The sequence below is a fragment of the Pelodiscus sinensis genome, chromosome 20 (genome assembly GCF_049634645.1).
Source record: "Pelodiscus sinensis isolate JC-2024 chromosome 20, ASM4963464v1, whole genome shotgun sequence".
NCBI lineage: Eukaryota > Metazoa > Chordata > Testudines > Trionychidae > Pelodiscus > Pelodiscus sinensis.
In genome coordinates, this window is record NC_134730.1 from 11,909,877 (window position 1) to 11,929,288 (window position 19,412).

Consider the following 19,412-nt stretch of genomic DNA (forward strand, 5'->3'; position numbering starts at 1 on the left):
CCAGCCTGATCCTAGAAAGAAGCCTGATCTCAGAAAGAAGTACAGTGTATTTCCCTTGATTTCCATGTGAGTTAAGGGGTGTTCAACTTCGCAGGTTCAACACCCTGCAAGGGCCCAGTCCCTTGCAGGATCAGGCCCATATGTGAATAGGCGGGAAGAGGAGAAAGAATTCCACCAAAGACATTGAAAGTGACATTTCACAGAGAGCTACAGTTCTATGTGATGTGGTTATGCCTTGGAAACGGCATGGGCCTTGCACATGCTCACAGAGCCTCTGACAGTTTTGACTCGTTGTCCAGCCTACGGTGAGAAATACCAAGTGTTCAACGGTATTGGGCCCGTAGTGCGGGCTCAGACTAGTATGGGCCTGGAGCCAACCATCTCAAGCACAAACGTCTTTATTGTACACGAGATAACAACATGATACTCTCTGAGAGCCAAATACCGGCGGCACGAAACACGCAGGAGGCCTTCAGCCCCGCAGATACATCCAGCTCACGCTTTGCAGACAGATAGCCACACAGGTTTGTAGCGTATGCAGGGCGCTTTGGGGAAATCCTCTCAATTTAAACTCTCTGGGCCTTAATCCCTGGAGAGGTCTGTGCTGTCTGCTCAGAGCCGTACGGAAATGCCCGACTCTTGCAGTAGAGATTCTGCCAGCCTTCAAGGACCAACACCTCTGATTCACCCAACAATTCAAGGAATCCCCTCCCTTACCTTGATTTGGTTTTCCATCTGTCTGTGGAGAGTCCCCGTCCCTGTCCCCCTGCTTACACCCACCACAGTTCCTGCATCTTGCAGCTGGTACGATTCCATCCAAGGAGCCTCATTCAGAAATTCTCAATGATCACAGCCAGCCCTTAAGTACAGGCCATAGGAAACCCTGCTTTTGCCTCAGAGTGCTGTACTAGCAGCCTCTAACAGGTCTTCTCCACCTCTCCTGTCTGTGATTCAGGCTCTCCAGGTGGGACCTTGCATCCCCTGCAAGTTCCATAATCAGCGGGGCAGATTCAGCTCCCTCTCTGGCCGCAGATCCAGAGGGGACAGGGAACTAGTCCCCGACCTAACCCTGTTCTCCCTTCTCCAGCAACCAGAGTGGAGCCGGAGCCACCTGGGGCCCATTGCAGTTTGGAACCCATCCAGGCTCTAATACCCAGGAGATGCTACCCAGTGACACCACACACTCCTGCCTCGGACGCTGAACTTGCGGCCTCCACCACAGGCCCAGCCCCGACTGACCAGGGGAGTGAGGGACGTTTTGTTTTACGCCTGGTGTGGGAAGAAAGGAGCCGTAAGGAGACCTGCTCGCCTAGCAGGGCGTGGGGCACTGGCCCGGACTGAAGGGAAGATGAGCAGCTGCTTGGGGGATTTGGGGTAGTTTGGTCTCCATGTTCACCCCTTCCCAGAACTCTCCTCGCTCAATCAATTCCATTTACCAGAATGAATTGGAACCAATCTTCATTGGCTACCCCCTCTCACCACCCTTCCTCCTTCCCATTTCCTGACCCAAATGGAGGGTCGTGCCGGATCTGTTCACCCTTCATGAGAGGAACAAGACTCCTTAGCAAACCCCAAACCCTGTTCCTTAGCTCTTGCTCCTGCCTCTTCAGGGAAGTTATTGTCCAAAAAGGGCAAGTAACCAGTGTTCCCTGTAAGCTTAGCGCTTGGCTGGCCGCCCAGGAGAGATTCAGATGCTCAGAGCCATATGGGAAATGCCTGGCTCTTTCAAAGCGCCCACAGCCAGCAGCATATGTTTCTATTGGTGGTGCACATCTGCACATGCATGGGTGTACTTAAAATTTATTCTGCACATGGATGGAAAAAAATAGAGGGTACATTGTGAGTAACCACAACAAAAGTTCCCTTTAGCATCTACACAGGTGAATTGAATTCCATGCTGTCAAGACAAAGATCTCTTCTGGGGACAAAGATCAGAAGAGGAAAGAGTATGTTACAGTTGATTGCCTAGCTACCTAGATTTATCCTCCAAGGGCAGAGGACAATATTGGGAGACTACAGTACGGTCATGGGATCTGTGTGTGCTTACACTAGTGCATGTAGTTAGAGAAATAACTGTGTGTCTATGTGGGGTTGCCTATATGTGTACTTGTGCATGTGGCTATAGGTGAATGTGTTTTGTGTACTTCTGTACACACACGTGCCTACAAATGTATGCATGGTTTCTGAAGAATGTTTGTGGTTGTGTGTGACTGGCTGTGTGTAGTTGCATGGATGAGTATGTGAATATGAGAATCTATGCTTGTTGCACTAGGGGCTATGAGTCTTGCTCTGGGAGCAGGAGGCCCTAGGTTCAAAACCTAAGCATGGTGTGTGTGTGTGTGTGTGTGAGAAACACTCTGGTCGTAATGTTTCTTCTACAACAAACACATCCACAATAGTCCCTTGTTTAACAAGCATCTTAAGACTTTCCTGACAGTGTAATCCCCAGCACTTTGCTGATCCATGCCTCCTGTTAAACCCCTCTAATAGGTGAAAGTACCTCACAGAATGTACGGACATTTTGGTTTTAATTGGTAGTATCATCATTATCCTCTGGAAGTCCCTTAAGCAGCTGCATTTTCTCAGCACGACTGTCTCACCTTCTCTTTCTCTACACATCTGCCTTTGTGCACGCTGGCTTGTTTGGAGGAATCTTTAAAAAGCCGCCTGTGACGGTCCCTAATGAACATGCAGATTGACAGGCACAGAAGGAGTCTGAAGGAGCAGCATGAAGGAAGCAGGCTCAACTGGACGACTATCTACAGATCAGGTGTAAGGAGCAGCAGCTTTGCTCAGCTGTGTGAAATGCCTTGAAGCAGTACAATCGGTACAGCCGCGCTCTGCCAGAGGGCCTGATTTTGCTTGCAAATATAGAGAGACGTCTTGTCAAGGCCCCAGCATCCAGTTTCTGAATATTCATAGGCCGGCCAAGCAGCATAGCTCACCGCAGGCACGTTAGGACTTCACCACGAAGTCCAGAGGCTCTTGGCAAGGCAACTGACTGCAGGAGTTCCCTCGCTAATGCTTTTGAGCTTGTTCCTCAGGCACTTTGAAGGCTGCTTTGCTGAGCATTTCCTTGTCTTTTTGCTTCTGGGATTTAAGCATAGGCCTCAGTTAGATCAGTTTTCTAACCACTCCCTTTTTTAATGAGGTTCAAGTCTTAGAGCAAGAGGGTCCAGATCAGTTTATTTCCCAGAAACTATGGTCAAACAGCAAGGACCCAGTTGGGATCCTCTTGCTAACAGCTGGTCTGGCCTTTGCTCGTCAGTGCCAACAAAATACCGTCTGACGACTTTTCTCTCTTCTTTTCTGCCTCTCTCCCCCTTTCTTCTCCAAGAGGATCCCAGTGCTTTGTGTGAAATAAAAAGGAGATCCCAGGTGGCTCCTCAGGGGGCCAAGGAAGCAGTTATACTGAAGCTCTTGGAGCAGGGGCAGATTGAATGCAGAGCCCTGCAGTGAGAGGGGACTCCACTGCGAGTCTCCAAAGTGGGAGCCTGTAGTCCATGCACTTCACTAAGAGTTGTCAGAAGCCCCTTCTTCTCCACAGCCCTCCGTACTTTGTGTCATCCCCAGAAAAGACCTCCCAACACCATCCTTGGGAGTGACAGTTGAGTTCCTAGTGAACAGCAACCGTCACAGGCAGCGTGTGTGGGGAAAAGTCCTCCAGAAACTGAGTCTGCTGAGTGGATTCTGGTGCCAGCTTTAGGCACACACTGGCTTCGGTTGCACTGTTGTTGTGGATGGAACTACTGTTGCGGAATTGCTCCTTGGCAGGACGGATGGCCACCATGAACTGGCGCTTGAAGGTCTCACTCAGGGCGATGTAGAGGAAGGGGTTGAGGCAGCTGTTGGCATAGCCCAAGCTAATGGCGAAGTTATAGGCATAGAAGAAGGCAACAGAAGGCGTGTCAATGCCGAGATGCACCAGCTGGAGGATGTAGAAGGGCGCCCAGCAAATGAAAAAGGCAGAGCAGATGGCGACTGCCATGCGGGTGACTTTCTTGGTCCGTACCTGGAGGCTTCTCTGGGGTAGAGGGACCACGGTGGTAGCCATGTGCTGGAGGATCTTAAAATAAACAACACAGATGACAATCAGTGGCACTGCAAAGGCCAGCATGAACTGGTAGAGCGTGAACCAGTAGACATCAGTCTCGGGATTGGGAAGCAAGAGAGCACAGCGGACAGTCCCATCCTCCAGAGGCATCAGGCCTGCGTACATCCACACGGGAATGATGATCAGGAAGGAAAGGAGCCACACAAAACAGATGACTAAGGCCGCTACGCATGGCGTCCGGACAGAGGTGGATTTCAGAGGGTAGACGGTTGCCAGATAACGGTCGAGGGTCATCACAGTCAGGATGTTGGTGCTGGTGATCTGGCTGTTAGTGTCCAAGGCGGTGATGATGGTGCACAAAGGAGCCCCGAAATACCAGCCGCCATTACCCAGGAGTTGGTGGATGAGGAAAGGCATGCCCAGCAGGAAGAGGAGGTCCACAATGGAGAGGTTGAAAATGAAGATGTCGGGCACGGTCTGCTTGCACCTCAGCTTCTTCTTCTTGACGATGGTATAGATGACGATGAGATTCCCGACGGTGCCCAGGAAGCAGATGATGCCGAACAGACTAGGCATGATCACATTGGTGTAGGGGACTGCCTTTTCTGCCACTGCCAAAACAAACCAGAACCATGAGTCCGGACAGCCTGGGCTTCAGACCCTACTGTGTCAATACCCCTGCACAGCTGGGTCCAACCTCAGCCCAGAGATGGGTTTAAGAAATTCCAAAATTGTCCATGAGGACACTAAATTAGGGGTAATGCAAATCTTTTCCTGCCCTGCCCAATGCACGTGGCACACCAGCTTACCTTCTCATTTGCATCCACTTTGCCATGTAAGCATCCCCATAACATACCTCAGTGATGACTTGGGAAAGCTATGGCAATGTATCTCAGGGCTTGTCTACACACTAACCATCCCCCCATTGAGCTAATAGTGTAGCTGAAGTCGATGTACTTACTGTGGTGTCTTCCATGCAGTGGGGTCAGTGAGGGCTGCTCTCCCTTTGACTCCAGCTACTCTTCTCATCCTGGCAGAGTACCAACAGGAGAGTGCTCAGAGATCAATTTATCGTGTCTAAGCAGAAAGCGATAAATCGACCACCAGTGGATTGATCACTGCAGTGTACATCCGGATCCACTGTGTAGTGAAGACAAGCCCTTTGTTCTGACCTACCTCAAGCAAGAGGCCTTTAAAGTTTCTCCTAAATACGAAGGCCAAGGTTTTCAAAAGTGGGTGCCTAAAATTAGGCCCAAGTCCATATTTAGGCACCTGATTTATGGCAATGCTGAGAACCTAGCTGAAGTCAAGGGGAGCAGTAGCTGCTCGGCACCTTTGAAAAGCATTCACTAGCATTAGGCCCAGATAACCAAATTCATGTTCACTTATTACATAGATCGGATTTAGACTCTAGTCTCTGTAGGTTAAAGGCCGAATGACAATGAAAACCCGATTTCGCCGCGTGACATCCCAAATCGGAGTTAGTGTTTGCTGAGCTCTCTGTCTTGTCAGGAAGCGCCATGTACCACATGTGCAAAGAGAAAAGTCTCCAGCTGAGGCAAATCGCATTTCATTTCATTATTTCTCTCCTATGGGGTATATTGTTTCCATGGGAAGTCATTGTGTAAATTATTTGTGTGCCTGAAGAAATGACATGCACTGCAGTTCTAGCACCCCCAAGCCCTCCCTGGGACTGGCTCTCATTGAATTGCAGATTATTCCAACTGATTTTAATTGGGAACACTTTTCAATTATTCTCTTCTTCTGTCTCCTTAACAACTTGTTCCTGCAGAGATCTAGCATATGGAGAAAGTGGGGGACATGTACAATAGAACCCGGAGAAATAAAAACTAGCAAATATGTCATGAGATTTTTCATCAAGTATTCGCTTCCTCTGAACAGTAGATACCCACTTGATGGCCAGTTAAAACTCAAGTTCAAACTGTTGTCTGTTGCAGCAGAGTAAATCTGGATTCACTTGACAGAAGTCAGTGAACTAACTCCACATTTACACCAGGGGTGGGGGATCAGAGAGAAGGCTCAGAGCCAAGACTAGCAAAACAGACTTTTCCACATCGGTCGTGTCACGTTTGTGTTCTAGGGAGCAGAGAAGTGACGAGTCCTTGGTGCTGCTCTGCTCTTGACAATGGGAAGCCTCAGAATTAATCATAAACAAAGCCAGATAGGAACATTTTGAGTCTCTAAACATAGGCATCCTATCTCGAGCATCTGCACAGTTGACAGAAAGCAACCAATCAGTCACTGACAGGAAGAGCATTGTCACAGGTAAAGCAGACTGGTTTGCAAAGGATTCATATTTGTATCTCCAGCAAAGACAGCCCCCTGCTGCTTCATCTGCTTTGGGTTAGAAATTGAAATGAATAGTGAGGCTTTGTCTGGCTGATGTTTTAGGAACACTCTGTCCAAATCAACTGAAAATATATTATCCATAAGAAAAAAAATCCACACGCCTGTAAGATTTCCCTGCAAGCACATATACCCCTACCTACAATGTTCAGCTCATAATAGAAATAATTTTGGCACAGGCTGTTTCTAGGGGATTAACAACCCACTGAGCTTAATAGCCCCTGTCATGGCTGTGCTTGAAGTATATCAGTTCCTCCCGGTTGGTCATTAATCCCCAAGTAAAACCCTGTGCTCTACAGCTGTTCTTTAACTAACAGTCTGCCATTGGAACCCAATTGAGATCTGTTGTTGCTCCCACATGATCAAGCCTACACATCTCTGGAGCATCCACAAACTGGCCTCCCTCTTTCCCAGGGTCTGGAGGTAGGAGACTGGATGAATAAGACTTTCCCCCCAAGCTGCTATGTAGGAGCTAGTATGAGGGTGCCCCCTCACCCCTACTCCCCTCTTACAGAAACAGGATTGTGTTATTAAAACATTATTTAATTGGCTGGGAGTTTTAATATAGTGTACTTTGCTGGTGTACCACTGAGGCTTTGAAAGTGCTCGTGGTGGTTTTGTAATGTTTGGTACAAGCACAAATAAGCTGATAGCAAAGTTTGTATCAGCACAACGGCCTCACATAAAAAAAATATTTATCTAGCTCCTATCATCCTGAAAGATCCCGAAGAGCTTTGCAAACTTTATATTTAAAGCACAGCTAAAAAGCAGCCCATGCTGGGATGGAGGACTGTATGTATAGAATCACAGGACTGAAAGGAATTTGAAGAGGTCATCAAGTCAAGTCCTTTACACTTATGGAAGGACCAAGCACAATCTAAAACAGTGGTGGGCATCCAGTTTGCAAGGGTAAACCCTTGGCAAGCCACCATTGGCTGGGAAAAATGAACCACGGCCAATGGGATCTACCAGAGACTGTACCAGCAGATGCAAGGTAAACAACCTATCTGGCAGTCCGCCAGTGGCTTAGACCAGTGTTTCTCAACCAGTGTATGTGTACCCTTAGGGGTACGCGAGAGAAGTCTGGGATGTACATCAACACAAGTGAAATTTGGCAAAATATGTCCAGGATTTTGCCCTGTAAAGGGGATCAGGGAGGGGGCAGCAGCACATGCCTGTCAAATTGAATGTTCGGAGCCATGCACCCAGATGTTAACAGCCACTCTGCGCTCGTGCCCCAGTGCCTGGTGGGAAAAGCGCGTGGCTGCAGCAGTGGCAGTGCCAGTGAGACCCAAAGTTCAAAGTTGAGGGGGAGGGTTTGGCCAGTAGCGTAATGAGGGATGAGCAGGGGGGCAGGGGCCCCAGGGACCATGCTAGGGGGGCACCAGGCTGGGGTGGGAGCGCACAGCCCCACTGGCGAGCCCAGTGCTGGTGAGCCACTTGCTCCCTGCAGACAAGCCACCGAGGCAGGACCGAGTGGCGGGAGTGGGCACTTCAAAGGTAGTGTTACCATACATCCGGGTTTTCCCAGACATGTCCTCGTTTCTCATGTTAAATTGCCAGTCTGGCTGGCTTTTTTAAACCACAAAAAGGGTATGTCTAGACTACATGGCTGACCGATCCTGTAAGCCTCGTTTCATGAGGCATAAGGGATCAGTCAGCAAAGGCTTCCCCAGCCGACTGATCCACATCTAGACTACCGCGCTGTGCCGGATCAGCTGATCGTCGGCACAGTGCGGCGGCCATGTTTATTTTAATGAAGTGAGGATTATTTAAATCCCTGCTTCTTTGCCTATGCCAGGTAAACTAGTGTACATGGCTCCGTCGATGGAGCCATGTAGTCTAGACATACCCAAAATGTACAGGATTTGGGAAAGGGGCAGTGGCAACTGCCTTCAAGGGAACGTTTGACTGTCTTTCAGAGCCGCGTGCCTGGAGTTTACAGCTACTCTGCGCATGCACCCCAGTGCATGGAGGGAGAAGTGCGTGGGGCTGCCTGGCTCTGGGGGAGGGGTGGGCCTTGGGTTAGACTGGGGGTACTTATAATTTTTTTTAAATGGGTACTTTATAAAATAAAAAGGTTGAGAAACACTGATCTAGACCATCCCTAGCAGGTGTTCATCTAACCTGCTCTTTAAAATCTCCAATGAGGCTCCGTGGGCAATTTATTCCAGTGCTTAATCACCCTGACAGTTAGGAAGTTTTTTTCAACTAAACCTCCCTTGCTGCAATTTAAGCCCATTGCTTCTTATCCAATCATCAGAAGCTAAGGAGAATAATTTTTCTCTCTGTTCCTTTTGTAACAACCTTTTAGGTACCTGAAAGCTGTTATCATGTCTGCTTTCAGTCTTCTCTTTTCCAGACTAAAGAAACCCAATTCTTTCAACCTTCCCTCAAAGGTCATGTATTCTAGACAAATCATTTTTGTTGATCATCTCTGGACTGTCTCCAATTTGTCCAAATCTTTCCTGAAATGTGGTACCCAATTAAGGACACAATATTCTAGTTGAAGCTTAATCAGCATGGAGTAGAGTGGAAAAATTATTTCTTGTTTCTTACTTATAACACTCCTGTTAATGCACCATAGAATGATGTTTGCTTTTTTTACAACAGTCTTACACTGTTGACATATTTAGTTTGTGGTCCACTATGACCCCTGGATCCCTTTCAGTGGTACTCCTTCCTAGGTAGTTATTTCTCAATTTGGTGTGTGCAACTGATTGTTCCTTCTTAAGTGGGGTACTTTGCATTTGTGCTTGTTGAATTTCTTCCTATTTACCTCAGATTATTTCTCCAGTTTGTCCAGATTATTTTGAATTATAACTCTATCCTCCAAAGCACTTGCACCCCCACCCAGCCTCGTATCGTTTGCAAACTCTTAAGGCTACGTCTACACTGGCATGATTTTCCGAAAATGCTTTTAATGGAAAAGTTTTCCATTAAAAGCATTTTCGGAAAAATCGCGTCTAGATTGGCAGAATGCTTTTCTGCAAAATTCCAGAAATTCAAGTGGCCAGTGTAGACAGCTGGGCTGTGTCTACACTGGGCCACTTATTCCGGAAAAGCAGCCGCTTTTCCGGAATAAGCTGTGAGCTGTCTACACTGGCCCCTTGAATTTCCGGAAAAGCAGTGACGATTTACTGTAAGAAATCAGCTGCTTTTCCGGAAAAACGATGCTGCTCCCACTCGGGAAAAAGTCCTTTTTCCGGAAAACTGTTCCAGAAAAGGGTCAGTGTAGACAGCACAGTAGTCTTTTCCGGAAAAAAGCCCCGATCGCGAAAATGATGATCGGGGCTTTTTTTCCGGAAAAGCACGTCTACATTGGCCACAGACGCTTTTCCGGAAAAGGGCTTTTCCGGAAAAGCAGCCTGCCAATGTAGACGCTCTTTTTCCGGAAATACTTATAACGGAAAACTGTTCCGTTTTAAGCATTTCCGGAAATTCATGCCAGTGTAGACGTAGCCCTGGCGAGTTTTTCTGCAAAATCAGATGATCTTGCGGAAAAACTTGCCAGTCTAGACACAGCCTAAATGTGTATTCTATGCCAATATTGAACAGAAATAGACCCAGAACTGATCCCTGCAGAACCCCACTCATTATGCCCTTCCAGCATGGCCATGAACCATTGATAACTACTCTCTGTGAACAATTATTCATCCACCTTATAGTATCTCTATCTATGTTGAATTTCCCTAGTTTGTTAATGAGAAAGTCATGCAAGATTGTATCAAAAGCCTTACTAAAGTCTAGATCCGTGGTCACCAACCGGTCAATCGCGATTGATTAGTCGATTGCGAGGCCTCGACCAGTCAATTGCAAGGTGTTCGGGTCCCCCACCCCCATTTTCCCTCCCACCCCTGAGAAGCCCCACTACCTACCTCCAGCGACAATAGAGGTAGTGCTGGCTTCCAGCAGGGTGGACGGAAATCCTGCAGCTTCGCACCACTTCCGGGGGGTCTGGAAGTGCGCTGTCTGCTCCCCTCCCACAGGTCTGTGGAGTGCTGGGCGCGCTGCAGGAGGGGGCGTTGTCCTCAGAGGAGGAGCACGGCAGCTTCACTGTGCCACGGGGGGGGTGAGTCAGCCCCAGGGCAGGCATGCGCGGGGGTTACCCTGCGCTGTGGAAGGGGGAAGTCGGGGCCAGAGGAGGCACGTGCCGGCTTCTCTCTGGGGTGGTATCCTGGGAGGAGGTGGGTGCAGGAGACTCCCTGCCCCCACTGGACCCCCGGCCCCCTGCCCCCTCTGGTCCCTGCCCCTCGGCCCCCTGGTCCCTGCCCTCCCTGCACCCCCTGCTCCCTCTTTCCTGCCCCTTGTTCGCTGCCCCCTGTTCCCTCTTCCCTGCCCCCTGTCCCCTATTCCCACTCCCCAGCCACAGAACTCTGTCCCCACTCCTCTGTCCCCAGCCACAGAACTTTGTCCCCACCCACCCTGTCCCCTGCTGCAGAAACCTGTCCCCACTGGCACCCTGTCCCCTGCCCCAGCACCCGCTAGCACCCTTCCCCAGTACCATGTCCTCTGCTCCCACCAACACAATTGGGGCCACATTAGTGAAGCTTGGGGGGGGGGGGGGTTGAAGGAGGGTTTTTTTGCATCTCACTTATGTGGCCGCAACTGACTTTTCTGTGGGTCAATGACCCCTGACTCAAAACAGGTTCCCTGCCCTTCTCAGAAATAAAGACAATGCAGAAACTGTTTGGCTACGTCTACATTGGCCCCTATTACGGAATAGGCATGCTAATGTAGCACTTGGGAAAAGGCAAATCCGCGGGGAGACTCCTACTTGCAAGTAGGAATAAGAGATCCTCCGGAATAGGGCTTTATTCCGGAGGATTGCGCCAGTCTGGATGCTTTTCTCCGGCTTATCTCCAAGCCGGAAAAAAGCGGCGGCCATGAAAATGCAAATGCCGCGGGGGATATTTAAATCCCCCGTGGATTTGCCTTTTCCCAAGTGCTCCATTAGCATGCCTATTTCGTAATAGGCGGCCAGTGTAGACACAGGGTTTGTGTTTGACATTGTATTTTATTTAAAAATGAAGCCTGGCCAACAAACCCCCAGTTGGGGCCAAGCCCCAATCTGGCCACAGCATCATAACACTCTTGCATCCTCCTTCCCCCCAGACCCTAGATCTGGACCTATCATACACTGGAACCACCTGCCCTGAGCCCCTCACATACCCCAACCCAAATTCCTGAACCCTGACATCCAGAAGTCTGTGGCTTGTTTAGTACCCTGACCCTACATCTGACCCCAACACTGCCCAGCCTCCCCGAGTCAGTGTCCCCTTATCCACCTCCTCCTGCATCCAGATTTCCTCCTAGAGCTTGCACCTCTCACCCCTTCCCACACCCAGATCCCTCATTCCCACCCCAGAGCCTACACATCCTGTCTCAACCCAGCAAGGGTACGGCTAGACTGCAGAAGTTTTTCAGGATTCCGGAGATATCCCAGAAAAACTCTTCTGCATCCAGGGATACGTTTGTTCTTCCGCTTCTTTTAGTGGAAGAGCAAACATGATCTTTTGGTCACCCCTATATTCCTCTTTCCACGAGGAATAAGGGGGCTTCCAAAAGAAGGGATTTTTCTGACACTTGGTCCAGTCTAGACAGGCCAAATGTTGGAAAAACCTCTTCCTACAGAAGAATTGGGGAAAAAAACAGCAGTATAAGGGTTGGGGATAGCAAGTGATGGAGAGGAGGAGAATAGAGAGGGTGGGGCTTCAAGAAAGGGGTGGGGCTTCAAGGAAGGGGCAGGGCGGTAGATCTTGGCTTGTTCTGTCATTTAAAAAGTGATCTTGGGTGTAAAAAGTTTGGAGACCACTGGTCTAGATATACCACATCTACTGCTTCCCCCATCTACAAGTCTTGTTACCCTGTCAAAGAAGGCTGTCAGGTTGGTTTGAAAAATCCCATGCTGACTATACAGACAACTTGTGCAGTTTGTATTGCAGGACAGTTGAATGAAGGGAAAAATTTAGCCAATGACACACAAAAAGAGTCAGTGAAATGTGTTTAAGGCCATATTAGGAAGGGCACGTCTTCACTATGGGCCAGATCAATGGGGCAGCGGCTGATCCAGGGAGGGTCAATTTATCATGTCTACTAGAGACAGAAACAGGATAAGTCAACCTCCGCTTGCTCTCCCATCATCTCCTGTACTCCACCTCCACCTGAAGCACAAAGGGGAGTTGAGGGGCAAGTCAACTGTAGTGAAGACACTGCTGTAAGTAGATCTAAGTACGTCGACTTCAGCTATGCTATTCAGGTAGCTGAAGTTGCATAACTGAGATAAATGTTTCCCAATATGATTTGGCCACAGGACCCTTTTAAACTTGAAAGAATTTTGCAGAATCCCTAATAACAGTCTTATATGTGGAGCTGAAAAAGTAGACCACAAATAAGTAAGGATAAAAATAAACAAATGCTAAACAAGGTCATGAGATCAACACAAATGAAAATTGTTTTTAATAAAATTCATAAATGCTTAAATATTAATTTTTTTAATCATAAAATGTTATTGTAATGGAATTTTCTTGCAGAACCCTTATTTTCACTTCGTGGAACCCCAAGGTTCTGCAGAACACCATCTGAGAAACACTGACTTAGATCAATCTTCTGCCACAGTGCAGAACAGCCCCAAGTGTTGCAATGAACTTAGTGGAGATGTGCAGTAATGCCCTCCACTAAATCAAATCAGAACAACTCAGCTGTGTGAATTAGACCTTGTCCTGCTACCGTGTACATTATTCTTTAGTAAGCAGGTAGTGAGTTTTAGTGCAGGAGGACCTGTGTTCTATTTCCATGACTCCAGTGAAAGTACAAGTGGCCATGCACTACAGAATTATGACAACTTCTTTCTTATGTAGCAACAGGATTGATTACAATTTGGTGCCACTGTCCCTGTTGATGGCTCTACATTTCCTCCTGTGATCTAAAACACTCATTCACATTAGTGGAAGTTTTGTCTGAGTGAGGGTCACAGGACCTGGCCTGTAGAGCTTTATCTCTAAGGCGATTTTGTACTTGTAACAAAAGTGTCCAAATAGGTATTAAACTGTCCTGTCCTTTGTTTGTCAATATCACTTTTCACACAGACTTTGTGCCCCTTTGCTGCCCCAACTTTTGCTCTGCTGCTGCTGCCATCCTGTGGCTGACAGCTGGAGCCCTGCCACCTCCAGGTGAGGGATTGGGAAGGAGCGGGGATGAGAGCCAACCCTGGGCTGCCTCCCACTGAAGGATGGGAGCGCGTGGGAAGAGAGCCCTGGCTGTCAGCCCTAGGAAGGGGGCTCCGGCTCCCCTTTATTCCCACCTACAAGTCGTGCATGGTCTTTCTGTAGGAGCCCCGGCTCCCTAGTGCTGACTGAGCTCTTTAAAATCACCCACACGACGTGCACCTCCCTTGACACGTTGTTGCACTTCCCCTGGAAGAACCTTGCTCTTTACTGTCAGGGTCAGAGCCTCAGCTGCGGTAGAGCCCTGTGGTTCCCTCAGTCCATGGAGCCTCAGCAGTGTACTCTGATGAGCACCAAGCCTATTCGCCTTCTTCTCAGGATAAGCCGTATTGGGTATGACTAGAAGGGGGGAGCACGGCCCGGCGGATAGAGCAAAGGTCTGAGAACACGGGCTTCGCTCTCAGCATCACCAGAGGGGTTGAGTGATTCCAGCCAAACGGCTTGTCTTCTCTGCGCCTCGTTCCCCCATGTCAGAGCGAGGTGGCCTTTATCCTCCACTGTGCTGGGCGCTGCAAGCCAAGACTGCAACCTCCCGCCAGGGGTTACTCCTGCCCTGTGCTCCGAGAACAGTGGAGGGTTTCAACAGGGGAGTCCCGATTGTTAGAAGACAAAACCGCGCTGAGTCCGGAGGGTTCCCGGCGGGCAGAGCCATCCCGCGGGATGCAGCCCCTGGCACTACGAAAAGGATCTTTGCTGGGAACTTTGCAGCCGCAGCATCCAACTTCTCCCGACCTCCCCCCGTGCCCTGCACCAAGCCCGGCGGGGTCCGGAGAGCGGCCCCCAGTGGAGCGGCGCGGGCTGCGCAGGAGCTGTTCGGCCCGCTGGTCCTGAAATGTAACAATCGCTGCCCCTGGCCGCGTGGCTACCCGGGGCCGGGGCCCGGGCGGGCGGTCAAGGGGGTTGGAGGGGCGCTCAGCTCTGCTCCCCGCGGGCAGAAATCTCTCCCCCCCCCCCGCAGCTGCTCGCGAGCCGGGTCCGGCGAAGCCAAGTTCTGCTGAGCCCCGGCAGCGCCGGGCGTTATAGCCCACCGGGAAGATGGGGCGGGCGCTGGGCTCCCCCAGCCGCTGCTCTGAGCCCGCCGGACCCGGCCGCACTTACCGGAGCCGTTCCGGGCAGCCCAGGCGGAGCAGTTCCTGGCGCACAGGGGCTGGGAAGAGTTTTCCGGGGCCATCTAGGAAGGGAACCACGCGGCGAACCTCAGCCGGATTCCTCGCCTCGCCGGGACTCCTGCTCGCTCCCCGGCATCTCCCTGCGGGCAGGCCCCCCCGGGGGGCGGCGGACAGAGCAAGCTCCCTGGCTGGAGCCGCAGCCCAGGTCTGGCGGCTGCTCTCGCCAGCGGGCAGCCGAGCTGCAGCCCCTAGCGGACCAGCCCCGCACGCGCCGCCGCAGCGCGCTGGATGCCCAGTCCGGGGCTGCTCGCCCGCCCCCTCCTCTGGGCGCAGCGGCACTGACATCAACGAGCAGCTGACTTCGGCCCCCACGCAGGGGGCGCTGCCTGGCTAGCGGCGCCGCCGGCAGCCGGGGGCGGAGCGGGGGTGGAGGGAGTCCTGCCCAGGCAACAGCGAGCCAGCCGCTTCCTTCTAGGGCGGGGCGCTGCGGGGTGCTGGGGGGGCACCTGGTCAACCTGGCTCCTTACCCCCCTCCTCCCCCGCAAACCGCTCTGGGCTTTGGAGCAGGCGGGGGTGCATGCGGGGGGGAAGGAACCAGCTCCCCTATGAGGGTGTCTCCTGCACTCCCCTTGTGTATTTCCTTTCCCTCCACTCTCCCCCAGGACTGACCCCCAGCTAGGGCCTGGCTCCAAATGCTCCCGCCTTCCACACACTGGCTGGTTCCCTCCCCTAGCTGGGCCCCCCTGCCCCGTTACCCGCTGGAGACGGGCAGAGTGGCCAGCAGCGCCTGCCAAGGGTTCCTGATGAGCCTCCCCGTGGGTCAGGATCCCCAGCGGAGAAACCCTACATTAGCACATGGTGTCACCCCGGCTTTCCGCTTCCTTGATCGGCAACCCTGCACAGACTGTTCCGCAGCTCGGCTCAGGCAGCGGCCCACGTCACTAGAGCGGTGAGCCCCATGTGTCTTGAGGCTCAGCTTAGCCCTACTCCCTTGGTTGTAAATGAGTCATTTTCTGGACACCACCGAGAGTTTGATGGGCTCAGTTTTTGTCTTTTAGATTGTTCTGCTCTCCCCGCAGGCAATGGGCAGGCGATATAGATTTCTCTAGCACGTACACACCAAGTCCTTCCATCAGTGAGTCACAGCAAGTGCCAGTAACAGATTTCAAAGAGCCCTGCTTTGAGCTGTCAAGACACCAGAACAAATTACCCACCGAAAGGTGTGCAAACAGCCCTTTCATCTCCTGATCCCCCCAGCTCCCTCTGACTCAGGCTGTGTGTTTCATTACACATTTGAGATACTCCTTGTCATCAATTCAACATGTATTAGTGAATTATTTATTGATTTGATTCCTGAATGTGGAATTATTTTTGTAGGCTTCAGTTTTAGCATGTCCACTCTTTCCATTGGTACCATTGTGGATCAGCTGAGTGGTTGTTTTCAAAAGTGCTGTGTAAGGGATTTTACTTGAAGTCAGTGAGAGCTGCAAAAACTCAGCATCTCTTAAAATCAGTCCCTGGGTAGGCATTTGTCCTAACTCATAGATGGATTGTCATTTCAGCAAGGTTTGACCCTTGCATCACAGCTTGGACCTCACCAATCCCTTAAGCTAAAGGAGTATATCACCGCAGCAGCAGTAGGTTGTTATCCTCTATTGGATTAACCACTAAAAGGGAGCTGTGACGCATGCATTACCAACATGTTGTGCACTCTGAAAGACTCTGGAGGCAGGAAATGGCAAATTCTCCACTGTAGTCTCTCTGGTGTGAGTGAGTGAGTGGAGAATAAGAATTTGACCCAGGATGCTTCCCAGCAGTGGGAATGTGATATGAGAATGTGTGGAATCGGTTAAATTTATGCAAAAGTGACATTTTTCAGAAGGTAGATATGTTTCTTTAAACAGCTTTTTCTAGGCCCAGTTTTAAGGTCTAACTTAGCTTTCTCAAGGGAAGAAGCGGCTTTCTGAACAGACACCAGTTTTTCTACAAAGTGAAGTTTGACATACAAGATTTAGCAGGCTTCCAAAGCAAAGCATTATTTGGGCACTTACGCCTCTAACATTACTGGTCACCCATCAAACAGAGTCCCTGAGGCATGATAGCTTGTGACCTGAGGTGCTGTGCTTTGAATTTGCTTTATCATCAACCTCATCCTTGTATGGTATTATTCCAAGTTGTATTGTTTACCATTTCTCTTGCAGCTTCACCACCATTGGGACCCGACTGTGCTAAACTCTGTACAAATATGCAGTAAATGACAATCTTTGCCCAAATGGGGTTTATAGTCTAAAAGACAAGCCATAGCAGGTGGATTGAACCAATGGGGAAGACAAGATGGGATAACAAAACTATCAGATGTGTTAACATAGACTAGCTGCATGCACAATTCAGAGCCCATCAGTAGAAGCAATAGCTGTAATCAGCTACCACCTGCCTGTCCATTGTGAGACAGCCACTTTCTAGGGGCATTGTGCTGATTTACCCAAATCCCAGTCCTGCAGGCAAAACTCCCATTGAAATCAGTTGTAGAAACTGAAAATATAGTCTAAGAGTTAAACTCTCTCTCTCTCATAACAATGAACATTGAGTCATTAAACCACAGTGAAAATGTGCCTTACATTAAAAGAGTGAGAGTAATTAACAACCTAACAGGGGGCTGCCATCTTGCCAATCTAATGAAGTAGGTTAAGGCACAGGAAATAGAGGAAAGACCCTTGAATGTCTAAGAACAATGGAGACTTCCACAATCATTAAAAGGCAAAATCTTTTATTGGGAAACAAATCTGGTAGGTTTAACAACAGTTTAAAGCTGAAAGGACCTTGCATATCAGTGAGGAGTTGCATTTCCTGTGTCTGTAATAGGTCCCACTATGCAGTGTAAGCAAAACTGCCAGAAGCCCTGGGGGAGATGCTGGCATGACTGTTGCAAAATAATTATTACAATTTCTCCAGCCAGTTTTGCAAATGAATTTTTAAATTTGTTCTTACCTTGTAAATATGTATTAGCACTTAGATACCACTCTGACTGGCACTCTATAGACTAGTTAGGGGCCTATCCCTGAAAATCCTCATGAATATAATTACCCCACTGGTATCACTAGGCATGTGTGAGTCAAGGTTTGCAGGACTAGGTTTGATGGTATAAGTAATAATCACAATCTTTTTCCTTTACACTTATAAAATGAGCACTATAAGTAAAATATGTAGAAAACCAGAACAAGGGTTATGCACTCTCTTGCTTGTCAAAATCAGGCTTTTCTAGTCTATTGGCCCTCAGCACAGGGTTGACTTTCATCCTATTTGAGCTGGGGACATTTTGAAATCCCTGAGTAATAGCTCATATTTTGCATTTTACAGCCTCTTCTAGCCAAGAATCTCAAAGCCCTGCACAACCCATCTAGCCACTCTCACCCTTGGGAAGTAGGTAAGCATTTTCACTTGACAGATGAGACACTGAAAAGGTAAGTAACTTGCGTAGAGCCATGCAGTGAATCTGTGGCAGAGGCCAGGTGCAAACCCAGTGTTCCCAACTCCAGGTCTGCCCTTTGCTACAAGACCCTCTCCCCCGCATCATGTGGTTTTGTGCATTCCTAATGAACTTTTCAGAGGGAATTAAGTTTTTCCTCAGCTTCGCAATAAAATAACCCTATCCCTTTATAAGCATGGATGCTGGCTAATTAGTCACTTAAAACTTCCTGTTATCTAGCTGAATGTCTAGATAATTAATGCAAACGGGACATTGATCTGAACCCAGAAAATCACCTCTTCTCTCACTGCCACTTTCTTGCTATTGAAAGGAAAGATTAAGACAGTCTGGTTGGCCCCATTGCTTATTCTCATCTAAAACTGCTAATTTGAGGCTTTGATCTTTATGCCCTGCCTCCTCGGGCTGATTACAGCCAACCAAAGGCCAAGGCAAGTGGTGTCTGCAGCTTTCTTTTCCTTGTGCAAGGGTCAAGAATCTCAAAGACAAAAGAGCAGCCAAGAATAACAGGGAAGGAGAAGTAGCTGGAGAGGCCTCCCTGCACCAGGCTGCCATGGCTGTAAATATCTTGTTAAGGAGAGGGATACAGAAATGCACTCAGCAAACAGACCCATTCTGCTGTCATGATAAGATATTCAAAGGTTGTACCAGGATCCGGTAGCAGCAGCAGCAGCGAGCCCTGAGGGAGGCAGGTTCTGCCTCAGGGTACTTGTTACTTCCCATTTATCAGAACAGACAACGAGGAGGCAACTGCAGTTCTGAATGCTGCAAACTCCAGCCAAGCAAAAGTTTGGGGTGGAATAGCAAACTCCTCTTCAACTGTATGCAGAAGGCCTGAGTCTCTCTTCACTCACCACACCAAAGGTCTACTACCACCTCCAGGGGATGCGCTCCTGACTGACACCAGTGAGTCACAGGCGTAAGGAACCCCCATGGCACAGCTGAGCAATGCCCGTCGACATCACATAGAGAGGTGGGTGCAGATCTAAAGGCAGAAATGGGCCCATTATATATTACATTTATCACCCCAGCCCACTGCCATCATTATCACAATTGGTCCACAGTACTAGATAGGCATGTTTCCCTTCTCACTTATCATGGGCCAAACCAGGGAAAGGGGGAAGGACTTTGATGGAAGCAGGCAGAAGCAACTATGCTAGCCACTCCCAGCA

At 49.4% G+C, this 19,412-nt stretch overlaps 2 protein-coding genes across 5 annotated transcripts in view; one reads left to right on the forward strand and one right to left on the reverse strand.

The window, feature by feature from the left end:
• CASKIN2 (CASK interacting protein 2) overlaps nucleotides 1-19,412 on the forward strand; it is a 141,851-nt gene that overhangs the window by 12,639 nt on the left and 109,800 nt on the right. For both annotated transcript variants that reach the window (XM_075903680.1, XM_075903679.1), the window contains one exon: nucleotides 18,114-18,180. The gene's annotated coding sequence lies outside the window, so the exon portion shown is untranslated. The remainder of the gene's footprint in view (nucleotides 1-18,113; nucleotides 18,181-19,412) is intronic.
• Nucleotides 383-16,142, reverse strand: LOC102461607 (melanin-concentrating hormone receptor 1-like). 3 transcript variants are annotated; one of them, XM_075903689.1, is made up of 3 exons: nucleotides 14,746-16,142; nucleotides 5,016-5,084; nucleotides 383-4,665 (listed from the first exon to the last, which is right to left on the reverse strand). In XM_075903689.1, coding segments are annotated over exons 2-3 (1,050 nt in total). In that variant the 5' UTR covers nucleotides 5,017-5,084; nucleotides 14,746-16,142; the 3' UTR covers nucleotides 383-3,616. The 3 variants fall into 3 exon arrangements, with proteins under 3 accessions (XP_075759804.1, XP_075759803.1, XP_014435772.2); XM_075903688.1 differs by lacking the exon at nucleotides 5,016-5,084; XM_014580286.3 differs by lacking the exon at nucleotides 14,746-16,142 and having other exon boundaries at nucleotides 5,016-9,561.